Here is a 12,027-nt window from a genome sequence, read left to right on the forward strand (position 1 = left end):
AAAGTATAAAAAATGCTTCTGAATATTTTGCTCGTTTGTTTTAGTTGTGTATATCACTCAAAACATATGCTTTCTATTAAGTGTGTCTCAAACACTGTAGCGTGTGTGTGTGTGTGTGTAACACCGGTGTGTCTGTAACACTGTAGCGTGTGTGTGTGTGTGTGTGTGTAACACCGGTGTGTCTGTAACACTGTAGCGTGTGTGTGTGTGTGTGTAACACCGGTGTGTCTGTAACACTGTAGCGTGTGTGTGTGTGTGTGTGTGTGTGTGTGTGTAACACCGGTGTGTGTGTCAGCGGAGGTGTTTTCTTCTCTTTCTCTTGTTTTGGCTCTGGTTGTGCAGCTTGAACTGAACAAAAGGAGAAAGAGGAACTTGCACACTTGGGCACAAAGGCAGAACAGCCAGACGCACACAATGACTCAGCGCAATAGAACCCCTCCTCCTCCTCCTCCTCCTCCTCCTCTCCACTCCCTCCCTGCCTTTGTTTCTCTGTGCTGTACTGTAGTGTGTGTGTGTGTGTGTCTCTGTGCTGTACTGTAGTGTGTGTGTGTGTGTGTCTCTGTGCTGTACTGTAGTGTGTGTGTGTGTGTGTCTCTGTGCTGTACTGTAGTGTGTGTGCGGTCAGTGTGGGGTCATCACAGGGTCAGGGCCGGCCTTTTTGCGTCAGTCACTGTCCAGCCCAACACGCCTGGTCCTGCCCAGAACGCGGCTCAGTCAGGGAGATCCAGGGACCCAGAGGTGGGGTGTTACACACACAACGTTCTTGCTGCCGCGCTGTCGAGGTTCCCCGTCCTGTTCTATAACAGATCACACCCGTCCTGTGGGGTCCAGGACCGGGCCCGGGCTGCCCAGTGCGGAAGGAAATGGGTCTCAGCCTCCCTGTCTGTGGGAGCTGTGCTGTGAACGCAGTGCGCTGTGTGTGGCGGTGCCGCACAGCCCTGGAGCCCCGTCCCCGAGTCATGTAAACCCCCGGTGCCCCCCCGCCCTCACTGAGCCGGGCTGCCACGACTGCGCACCCTCCACGCCCCGGCACGGCACAGCGCGGCAGCGCCCACAGGAGCAGAGCTGAGCCTCTGAGCCACGCCTGTGGGCCGAGGGTGTCCGCCTGCTCCAGTCTGTGTGTGTGTGTGTGTCTGTGTGCATTGGTGTCCGTTTCTGCGTGTGAGTTATGAGTGAGTTGTGAGTGAGTTGTGAGTGTGTGCTCTGCTCACTGCCACGCCCGGGAAACTATTTAAAAGCATTAAAGATGGAAGACAGACAGTCCATAAAGTGTAAAGAAATGTTTAATTGTCCAGTTTCTGCTGCTGCTGGGGGGCAGGGAGTCGAGCTCGGGGATGATGTCATCGTCATGCTGCATCGCTCCTCCTCCGTCCTTCTCTCTATCCCTATCCCTCCCCTTGTCCCCAGTCTAATGCTGTCCCATTGCATGGGCGTGCACACCGGTACATGCGTGTGTTCGCGTGTGTGTTGGGGGCTGAAGGAGCGCTGCCGTGGCAGAGGGGTGAAAGGTTAAAGGTCTCGGAGGTCGAGCGGGGCCGGGCTGTCCAACAGCTCATCCAGGTCTTCATCCAAACTCACGTCAATATCCACGTCCTCGTCCCACCAGCTCCCCGTCTCCCCCGTGTCTCCTGTGTGCGGCTGAGGGCAGCGTCTGCCCCCTGGTGGCCACAGGGCAGAGAAACGACAGGAGACTCACGTCAATGCCAAAGTGTGTGTGTGTATAGAGAGAGGGAGAGAGGTCTAGCAGGGAGATTACAGACGGAAAATGAGCTTGAAATGAGTGGCCAGCAGGAGCCCCCCCACTCTCCAAAAAAACACTGCTGCGCTGCTAGGAGCCAATGTGAGTGTTAGTGTATGTGTGTGTGTGTGTGTGTGTGTGTGTGTGTGTGTGTGTGTGTGTGTGTGTGTGTAGTAATAGTAGTAGTAGTGTGTGTGTGTGTCTCTGCTGTGTGACTGTGTGTGCGAGTACAGTAGTGTGTGTCCAAGCGTCACAGGAGCAGGGCCAGGGACAGTGTAACACACACACACACACACCTGCAGGGCGCGGCTCCCCCAGTGAGGACAGGCTGTCAGAGCTGACGTCCCCCAGGCTGAGGCTGGGACTGAGCCCCCCGTCCGAGTCCTCCCCCAGCGGGTCAGCGCCCCCAACACCTGGGAGAGGAAGAGCGAACAGAGCGCAGATCACAGACCATCATCATCATCATCATCACCATGTGTTGTGATCACTGTGTGTGTGAGACACTGCAGGCCTACCTGGGGGGGGCACAGCAGGCTGTCTGTCTCGGGTTTCCTGTCCTCTGAGCTCCGACACCGAGGACCTGGGGACATGAGACACCCACAGCACGTCAGCACAACGGGGCGAGACAACAATACCACCCCCCACCCACACACACACGCATATGCACAGACACACACACACACACACACACACAACATATATTCCTGTCAGAAGATCTCTCAAAACCGACCTGTGACCCCTGACCCCTGACCTGAGGCAGTCCAGGCTGTGCTGTTTAACGCAGTGCTGTGTAACGCAGTGCTGGGACTGCGCTCTGCTGAGCTCCAGGCTGTGGCTGCGGCAGCGCTGGGTCAGGCGCTCCAGGGCCTGTGGGCAGAGAGACGGGGCAGCTTGGCACTCGGCACCGACCACAGGGTTCTACTGGACTCGGTGCTGGAGCGAGGAGGTGTGTGCACAGCCTCTCTGAGCATGTGTGTTTTAGTGAGGGTGCACGGTTGTCTGTGTGTGTGTGTGTGTGTGTGTGTGTGTGTGTGTGTGCAGGCATGTGTGGGTCAGTAGTGTGTCAGAGTGCCCTGCAGTATTCATGGCGCTCGTACCTCACTGTTGCGCTCACACTGTCGTCTCGTATCCCTGCTCTCAGAGACCTGGCCCAACAGCTCCGTCTCCTGCCTCCCTGGACGGATGGACAGACAGACAGAGCTCAGTCAGGACGGACAGACAGACAGACTGAGCTGGGCACCCCCCACGCTGTCAGAATCCTGCGCTCTGAGCCCCCAGAGCAGCAACGAACACAGGAGTAAATAAGGGAACTGAGAACGCAGCTGCACGACAGACACAGGGCCACGCCCCCATCACCCCCTATCACCCCCCCATCCCCAGGCAGCCCCGCTGACGGTCACTCACCCACTCGTCGCCTCACATCATCCAGCTCTCTGCGCAGCTCCAGCTCCACTCGACGCACCCCTCCGCCGACACTGATGCACACAGAGACAGATACATACGCACACACACAGACAGACACACACACAGACACAAAGACACAGACACACACACAGGTCACTGTAATGCGATGCTCTGAATGTCACTGATTCTATTATGCGTCCTGTAACCCATGTGAGTCACCCTCCCCTCTGCTCAGCACCCACGCACTTCCACACACCCAATAACACCCAATAACCATCCTGCTGCTCTTATTGCCCCCGACCCTCCTCTGTCCCCCTCACCTCTCCTCCCGCGCTGCCCGGCCGAGCGCTCTGTCGATCCTCTCCCTCAGGACATGCAGCTCCGTGCTCACCTCCCTGCGCCACTGGTCCACGCGCCGCTCCAGCTCGGGGCTGCCCCGCTCCCTCTCCCTCTCTCTTTCCTGCTCCCGCTCCCTCTCTCTCTCCCTCTCTCTCTCCTGTTCCCGCTCCCTCTCTCTCCACTCCCTCTCCCTCTCTCTTTCCTGCTCCCGCTCCCTATCTCTCTCCCTCTCTCTCTCCTGTTCCCGCTCCCTCTCTCTCCACTCCCTCTCCCTCTCCCGCTCCCTCTCTCTCAGTCTCCGCAGCTCATCTGAAAAACAAGCAGAACAGCAGTAATGAAACCCGCGCCCCAACAGCAGGGCGGCCATGCAGACGCAGACAGGGCGGCAGCCGGCGCTCTGACCTTCCAGTGCCTCCAGGCGGCGCTCCTGCTGGCCTCGGTGTCTCTCCAGGGCCTGCACGGCCTGCGCCAGCGACGCGACGGCCTGGGGGTCAGAGGTCACAGTGAGGCCCTCGGTATCATCACAACACACTGCAGGACTGGGGGACTGGGGTCGGGACCGGGAGCCACATCTCTTACCTGATCTTGCCCCCCTGCCAGGCTCCCCCACTGGGGCCCGGGGCTGAGCGAGCGCGAGGAGGGGGCGGGACAGCGGGACAGCGGGGGGTCCTCAAAACGCACAGCATGGGGACCCCCACCATCCAGGAGCACCTCTGACACAGAGAGAGAGAGAGAGAGAGAGAGAGAGAGAGAGAGAGGAAGGATTGTGAGGAAAAGACACAGAGATCACAGATGCTGTAAGAGCAAAATTAATTAATTATTACATTTGGACATTTTTCCAGACTCCTCTTTGAAAGAAAACAGGGACAGTTCATCTGGCCTGTAGATCCGACTTCATTGCTCCCCTGCCCCCCCCACCCTGCTCTTCTCCTCTCCTCTCCTCTCCTCTCCTCTCCTCTCCTACCTTTGGAGAAGCGTCCTGCCGCTGTCAGTCTCTCCTGCAAAAAGAAGAGCCGGGAATGAGCACCACTGACCCCCGACCCCATGGTCTCATGACCACCACTAACGAGGGAGAGTAATGAGGGGGATAAATGAGGGAAACTAACCAGAGACACTCGTTTAAAGCACCCGTGTGTATTTGTGGGGGTTTCTCAAGGGGTTTTATTCTCGTTAATATTAACATATATATATATGTGTGTATAGCGCTCTGGCCTCCCGAGCGCAGTGCCATATAATAACAACAGCACTGGCACACAGCACTACTGCGCCCCCTGGTGTTCAGCACTGCACAGACACTGCACTGAGGAGACCAGTGCATCCTCACAACCTGTGTCAGCTGTACTGAACTACACTGTGCTATTACACTGTGCTGCTGCTGCCCCCCTCACACTCACTGCAGCCCAGTCCAGACCCCCAGCCCAGAGCACACGGAGTTGAAACAACCGCACAGCCCGGACTGCCCTCGGCTCGTTGCCCCGCCGGACGCTCACCCGGATTTTGGCAACACTGCCATCTGCGGCCGAGAGCACACCGTTCAGCTGGGTGTCCCAGTTCATCGAGGGGTCAAGATCAGGGAAAAACAAACAAGAAGAAATGCAGGGGATACACACTGGAGGAAGAGGGAGGGAAGAGGGATTAGTACAGGCACACTAATGAGAGAGAGACAGACAGATCATTGTATGTCTGCCTGAGACCGTGTATGTGTGTGTGACACTGTGTGTGTGTGTGACACTGTGTGTGTGTGTGTGTGTGACACTGTGTGTGTGACACTGTGTGTGTGTGACACTGTGTGTGTGTGTGTGTGACACTGTGTGTGTGACACTGTGTGTGTGTGTGTGTGACACTGTGTATGTGTGTGTGACACTGTGTGTGTGTGTGTGTGTGTGTGTGTGTGTGTGTGTGTGACACTGTGTGTGTGTGTGTGACACTGTGTGTGTGTGTGTGTGACACTGTGTGTGTGTGTGTGTGTGTGTGTGTGTGTGTGTGTGTGTATGTGTGTGTGACACTGTGTGTGTGACACTGTGTGTGTGTGTGTGTGACACTGTGTGTGTGACACTGTGTGTGTGTGTGTGTGACACTGTGTGTGTGTGTGTGTGTGTGACACTGTGTGTGTGACACTGTGTGTGTGTGTGTGTGACACTGTGTGTGTGTGACACTGTGTGTGTGTGTGACACTGTGTGTGTGACACTGTGTGTGTGTGTGTGTGACACTGTGTGTGTGTGTGTGTGTGTGACACTGTGTGTGTGACACTGTGTGTGTGTGACACTGTGTGTGTGTGTGACACTGTGTGTGTGACACTGTGTGTGTGTGTGTGTGACACTGTGTGTGTGTGTGTGTGACACTGTGTGTGTACACCAGAGCTGTGTAATGCCAGTCACAGTACATATGGAGGGTGATCAGTGCCAAAATTAAGATGAACTTGATTATGAACATGAAGATGATTATGAAGATGAACATGATATGGAGGACTATCCAAAGTTAAATTTAGAATAAATACACAGAGAAAATAAATACATGATTAAACAAATACATGGACATTTAGGCCTATCTATTTATTTATTCATCTATTTATTTGTTTATTTATTTCAATATGTATTTATTCATTCATTAGTTTCTTGTATATATTTATTTCCCGTTTGTCTCTTTGCTTTTTACATTTCTCAGTGCACTTCTGCATTTCTTTTTCTTTCAATGTGACAAAACTTTGAACTCTGTCAATCAGAGCCAGTCGGCGGTACCAGTGCACTTATTGTCCTGTCCAGAGCTCATAATCATGTTCATAATCCTCTCCATGTTCATCTTAATTTTGGCAGGTTTTATGGCCAGTGATCTGACCCCGGTGTGGACAATGGCTTTGATGAAACACTTCAGTGACGGACAGACGCAGCTCACGACACACACGTCACACAGTAGCGTCGTGTCCAGAAGACAAACCCGTCCAAACTAACTTCAAACCCGGTGTCTTTGCGACGGCTCACCGATTATTATCTGCCGTAAAGCAGGCCTGTTTCAAATAAACTCTGGTCTCAGACACGTATCTGAACCACGGGTTTTAATTATTCACTCAGCACAAACGGTGCGGGGCGCGAATATCTGTCGTTTCTGGTTCGTACTTACAGTATTTTCTGTGGATCAATTTTAAATCTCCGACGTCCCGCCGCAGTGCGTGAGACCATAAATACACAGCGGCCAGCCCGCCCGGGGGCTTCTGGGAGTTGTAGTTCCACCTGGCTCTGATGGAGCACTCCGGCCCCCATGGTGCACTGCGGCTGCGCTTCGAGGGCGTCATGGCGGAGGCTGGACTGGACGCGGGCAGCGCGGAGCGGGCGCTCAGTGCGGCTCTGTCTCCGCGGGGCTTCGAGGTGTATCCTCTGCAGGTACGGCGGCCGGGCAGGGGCGCTCAGACCAGACGCAGCTGGCCGGTGTCCCAGTGAAGCAGCTCCGCTAAAGACGCGGCGGTGCCCGGTGCGAGAGATGTGCGGGGGCGTTGTTTCTCTCCCCGGCTGCTCCATCGGTGAGCCGCTGTGAGCACCGAGCTGTTGTCATCAGACTCATCGTTGAGACGCCGTAGTAACATTGCAGGCTGGGTCTCACATTTACAGAAGAGCATCAGGGCCACTTAAGAGAGAAAAAAATATATATATACAGTGGGGGAAAAAAGTATTTGATCCCCTGCTGATTTTGTACGTTTGCCCACTGACAAAGAAATGATCTGTCTATCATTTTAATGGTAGGTGTATTTTAACAGTGAGAGACAGAATAACAGCAAAAAAATCCAGAAAAACGCATTTCAAAAAAGTTATAAATTGATTTTCATGTTAATGAGGGAAATAAGTATTTGATCCCATATCAGTCAGCAAGATTTCTGGCCCCCAGGTGTCTTTTATACAGGTAACGAGCTGAGACTCTCTTAAAGGGACTCTCCTAATCTCAGCTCGTTACCTGTATAAAAGACACCTGTCCACAGAAGCAATCAATCAATCAGATGCTTTGGGGGTGTTTTTCTGCTAAGGGGACAGGACAACTGCACCGCATCAAAGGGACGATGGACGGGGCCATGTACCGTCAAATCGTGGGTGAGAACCTCCTTCCCTCAGCCAGGGCATTGAAAATGGGTCGTGGATGGGGATTCCAGCATGACAATGACCCAAAACACACAGCCAAGGCAACAAAGGAGTGGCTCAAGAAGAAGCACATTAAGGTCCTGGAGTGGCCTAGCCAGTGTCCAGACCTTAATCCCATAGAAAATCTGTGGAGGGAGCTGAAGGTTCGAGTTGCCAAACGTCAGCCTCGAAACCTTAATGACTTGGAGAGGATCTGCAAAGAGGAGTGGGACAAAATCCCTCCTGAGATGTGTGCAAACCTGGTGGCCAACTACAAGAAACGTCTGACCTCTGTGATTGCCAACAAGGGTTTTGCCACCAAGTACTAAGTCGAAGGGGTCAAATACTTATTTCCCTCATTAACATGCAAATCAATTTATAACTTTTTTGAAATGCGTTTTTCTGGATTTTTTTGTTGTTATTGTGTCTCTCACTGTTAAAATACACCTACCATTAAAATTATAGACTGATCATTTCTTTGTCAGTGGGCAAACGTACAAAATCAGCAGGGGATCAAATACTTATTTCCCCCACTGTATTTTGAGAAAGAAATTCAAAACTTTTGAGAAAAAAAGTCAAAAGTTTTGAGATTTAAAGGCGAAATAAACTTTTGAGAAAAAAAGTTGAAAGTTCAGGTTCAAACACAACAGCATCGATATGGTGTTATAAGGGGACTGGGCAAAACCCGAAATGGGTTCTAGATGAGGAGAAGGTTGTCGTGAAGTTAAAAAGACTAGAGCTGTATTGAACTGAAATGTAGGTATAAAAGGGAATTACTGATGTCTAAATTACTGCACTCAACAGCACTGTGCAGTAGTGGTTGGGGCTCTTGACTCATGATTCAAAGGCTGTGGGTTGAAGTCCTGGGTGGGGCAGTGCTGTTGTACCCTTGAGCAGGTGCTTCACTTAGATTGCTCCAGTAAAATGCCCAGCTGTATAAATGGGTACAAATGTAAGTCGCCCTGGATAAGAGTGTCTGCAAAATGACAAATAATGTAATGTACTGAAAAGTATGCCTCGGAACGCTAATAAGCCTTATTAATCGCTCTAATGGACAAATAGTGTAAACTATTTTGGGTGTATGTTTCCAGTTCCAAAAATAACTCCCCAGCAAAAAACTATTCTACCTTAAAAAGGACTATGATGACTTTGGGGAGTTGTCTTTTCAATATTAGAAAGCAACCCTTGGAAAGCTAACAACCCAATCTAAGACACAAACTTGTGGCATTGGAGACACTTATTTGGTTGTCTCTTCCCAGTCCGACAAATGGCTCCCCAGCATGAAACTGTTGTAGCACTATTGCACCTTAATGCCACTATTACTTTTACAAATTCTGTTCAGTTTAACAAATTGTAGAAAATGTGTATATATAATAATAATAATAATTTTATTGGTGTTGTTAATGTTATTATTACTATTAAAGTTCATTATTATTATTATTTACATTATGTAATACAATATTTGCAATTAAAACACAAGTTTCTGAAAGCCCAGAATAAGTATTTTTCTGTTTTAGATGTCTTTGTAAATCTTTCCATTGTTCCGGCGTTTCGGGTTTTGCCCAGTCCCCTATCGACGCCATATCGACGCTGTTGTGTTTGAACCTGAACTTTCAACTTTTTTTCTCACAAGTTTATTTCGACTTTAAATCTCGAAACTTTTGACTTTTTTTCTCAAAAGTTTTTTTCGACTTTATATCTAAAAACTTTGGACTTTTTTTCTCAAAAGTTTATTTCGCCTTTAAATCTCAAAACTTTTGACTTTTTTTCTCAAAATATATATATATTTTGTCTCTCTCTTAAGTGGCCCTAATGCTCTTCCGTCACATTACTGTAGTACAGGACCCGTCTGAGAAATCAGCATCAACCCAATGGATTAAAACAGTGTAGTCAAGCCTGTATGAAGCGATTTGTAAAATGGAGTAATAAAAAGTACATCATCTATATTCAAATCAGATGTCTGTAGAAAGTAGATGTAAAAACATTATTAACATGCTATGGAATTAAAAATAGTTATTATTATTATTATTATTTTTATTTTATTTTTTTCTTGGCAGACGCCCTTATCCAGGGCAACTTACGACAGTTTAATAAAGGCATCAACATTACAAATTCAAATTTACATTTACATTTAAACAAAGCAGTTCAAGATATAATATATTTTACAACTTATACAATGTATACAGTTAAGTACAGTAAGTGACTTCCTACATGCTGAAAAGTAAAGCTAAGTGCTGTCAAGATGTAGGGTCACAGTCAAGGGCTACGGGAAAGGGAGCAAGGAGGAAAACAATCAATTGCAGAAGACAAGAGATTAGTTTTAAAGGAGAATTGAAATCAAACTTATTAAAAGAACATCTTATTTAGAGTATTTTTAACATAATTCGATTTTAGAAGCTGCTTTGTTTATGAGCCGAGCTCTTCTCAATGTCCACACCAGGCTGCCGCTGCAAACCGTCTTCACGCATCCCTGTCTGCTGTGTTTCCATCTCAGTGGTGAATAAACCCCCCCGTAGCTGTTCAGTGTGTGACATCAGCAGCGGGTCATTGTGTCAGCACAGCATTTCCACCACAGGGTGAAACACGAGCGCTGCGTTGTGCGTCTCCGACTCGGCCCTGATTGTGAGGTGTTTGTATCGGTTTACTGCCAGTCAGGCTGGTCGGACCGGCGTGGCGAGGAAGAGCAGGATCAGTCTGTTTTGATTTAGCTTGTGTGCAGAAGCCTCTCTGGGGCGGGGCGGGCGGTGTGTCCCTGTGCCCCCTGACCTCTGATCCTGCCCGTGTCCCCCACAGGTGGGCTGGTACAATGCGCTGCTGGCGCCGGCGCTGCGTCTGGCCCACAGTGACGAGACGCTGGCACTGGTGGTGCTCAGCACGCCCACCATGTTCGAGAATGCCTTCCTGCCCTTCCTACAAAATGAGCGCCGGTCCGGAAACTGTGACCTCATCGACCAGTGTGTGGCGCACTACATCAGCGGCGCTGTGGCACAGGTACACTGTACCCACACACACACACACTCTTACACACACTCACACACACTCTCATGCCCCCTCCCACCCTCTCTGTGTGCAGTGCTTCCCTGGGCAGCAGGTAGAGATCAGCTATGACTATGAGATGCTGCCGAACCGCAGGCCTCGCTTCCTGGCCCAGACTGCGGCCCACGTGGCTGGAGCCACCTACTACTACCAGCTCAGCGACGTCCCCGACCCGCCCTGGGACCGGGTGAGTGATGGACAGGAAGACAGACCCTGTAACTTCCCCTCTCTCCCCTGTGGATGATGTTCGGGGTGTGTGGGAGTTCTGATAGGGCAGCTGTCACATAATAACATAAGACAGTGTCCAATCAAGAGGACCCCATCCTCTCGTTTGGTGTCCATTAACTAAGTGATCCAAGGATCCTATCCAGTCTGTTTTTGAATGTTCCCAAATTGTCTCTTCAGCCACATCGCTGGGGAGTTTGTTCAGATTGTGACGCCTCTCTGTGTGAAGAAGTGTCTCCTGTTTTCTGTCTTGAATGCCTTGAAGCCCAATTTCCATTTGTGTCCCCGGGTGCGTGTGTCCCTGCTGATCTGGAAAAGCTCCTCTGGTTTGATGTGGTCGTTGCCCTTCATGATTTTGAAGACTTGGATCAAGTCCCCACGTAGTCTCCTCTGTTCCAGGGTGAAAAGGTTCAGGTCCTCAGTCTCTCAGTAGGACTTTCCCTTCAGACCTGGAATAAGTCTGGTTGCTCTCCTCTGAACTGCCTCTAGAGCAGCGATATCTTTCTTGAAGTGTGGAGCCCAGAACTGTCCACAGTATCCAGATGAGCTCTAACTAGTGCATTGTTACAAATCTCCTCCCTCTCTCTCTCTCTCTCTCTCCTGTAGAAGATGTTCGGGGTCTGTATCCACCCCCAGTTTGGCGGCTGGTTCGCTATCCGCGCCCTGCTGGTGTTCCCGGGGGTGGGGGCGCAGGAGCTGCCGCAGAGGGCCCCCCCGGACTGCGTGCCATCCCGGGAGCAGCGGGTTGAGCTGCTGGAGAGTTTCAACCTGCGCTGGCGGGACTGGAGCTACCGGGACATTGTGTCCCCCACACAGCGCTACTCCCCCCGGCAGATGGACTACTTCTCCACCCCCCCCGCCCAGCGCCTCGCCCTGCTGCAGGAGTGGGGGCTGCTGGACCAGGCGCCGCCCCCCCCAGCGACGGAGGATGGCCAGTGAGGTGGGGGGATGGCCGAGGAGGGAGGCTCCCGCCGACAGTCCCACTCTGGGAGGGTGAACACGGGGACCAGTGAGGCCACTGACTGGAGCGCAGTGCGGCCCCCAGCACCGAGCTGCAGGTGGACAGGGACCATGATTATTATTCTTAATCTGCTGGTTTCTTTATATCTAATTGTATAAATCTGCTGTATTGTACAAATAAATGGTTCCTCTGCATTAAAAAGAAACGGAGAAAGTGTAGTG

At 51.0% G+C, this 12,027-nt stretch overlaps 2 protein-coding genes across 4 annotated transcripts in view; both read left to right on the plus strand.

The window, feature by feature from the left end:
• The window catches only part of LOC136714746 (uncharacterized), a 10,312-nt gene extending 10,287 nt beyond the window's left edge, over nt 1-25 (plus strand). For all 3 annotated transcript variants that reach the window (XM_066692353.1, XM_066692352.1, XM_066692351.1), the window contains one exon: nt 1-25. This exon is cut by the window's left edge and continues 896 nt beyond it. The gene's annotated coding sequence lies outside the window, so the exon portion shown is untranslated.
• Nucleotides 26-6,702: 6,677 nt separating this feature from the next.
• Nucleotides 6,703-12,011, plus strand: mmachc (metabolism of cobalamin associated C). Its single transcript, XM_066692286.1, has 4 exons — nt 6,703-6,858; nt 10,378-10,575; nt 10,658-10,807; nt 11,452-12,011. Exons 1-4 carry the CDS (start codon nt 6,718-6,720, stop codon nt 11,782-11,784), a joined length of 822 nt encoding a protein of 273 aa, XP_066548383.1. The 5' UTR covers nt 6,703-6,717; the 3' UTR covers nt 11,785-12,011.
• The last annotated feature ends 16 nt before the right edge of the window (nt 12,012-12,027 follow it).

The sequence above is a fragment of the Amia ocellicauda genome, chromosome 19 (genome assembly GCF_036373705.1).
Source record: "Amia ocellicauda isolate fAmiCal2 chromosome 19, fAmiCal2.hap1, whole genome shotgun sequence".
Classification (NCBI taxonomy): Eukaryota; Metazoa; Chordata; class Actinopteri; order Amiiformes; family Amiidae; genus Amia; species Amia ocellicauda.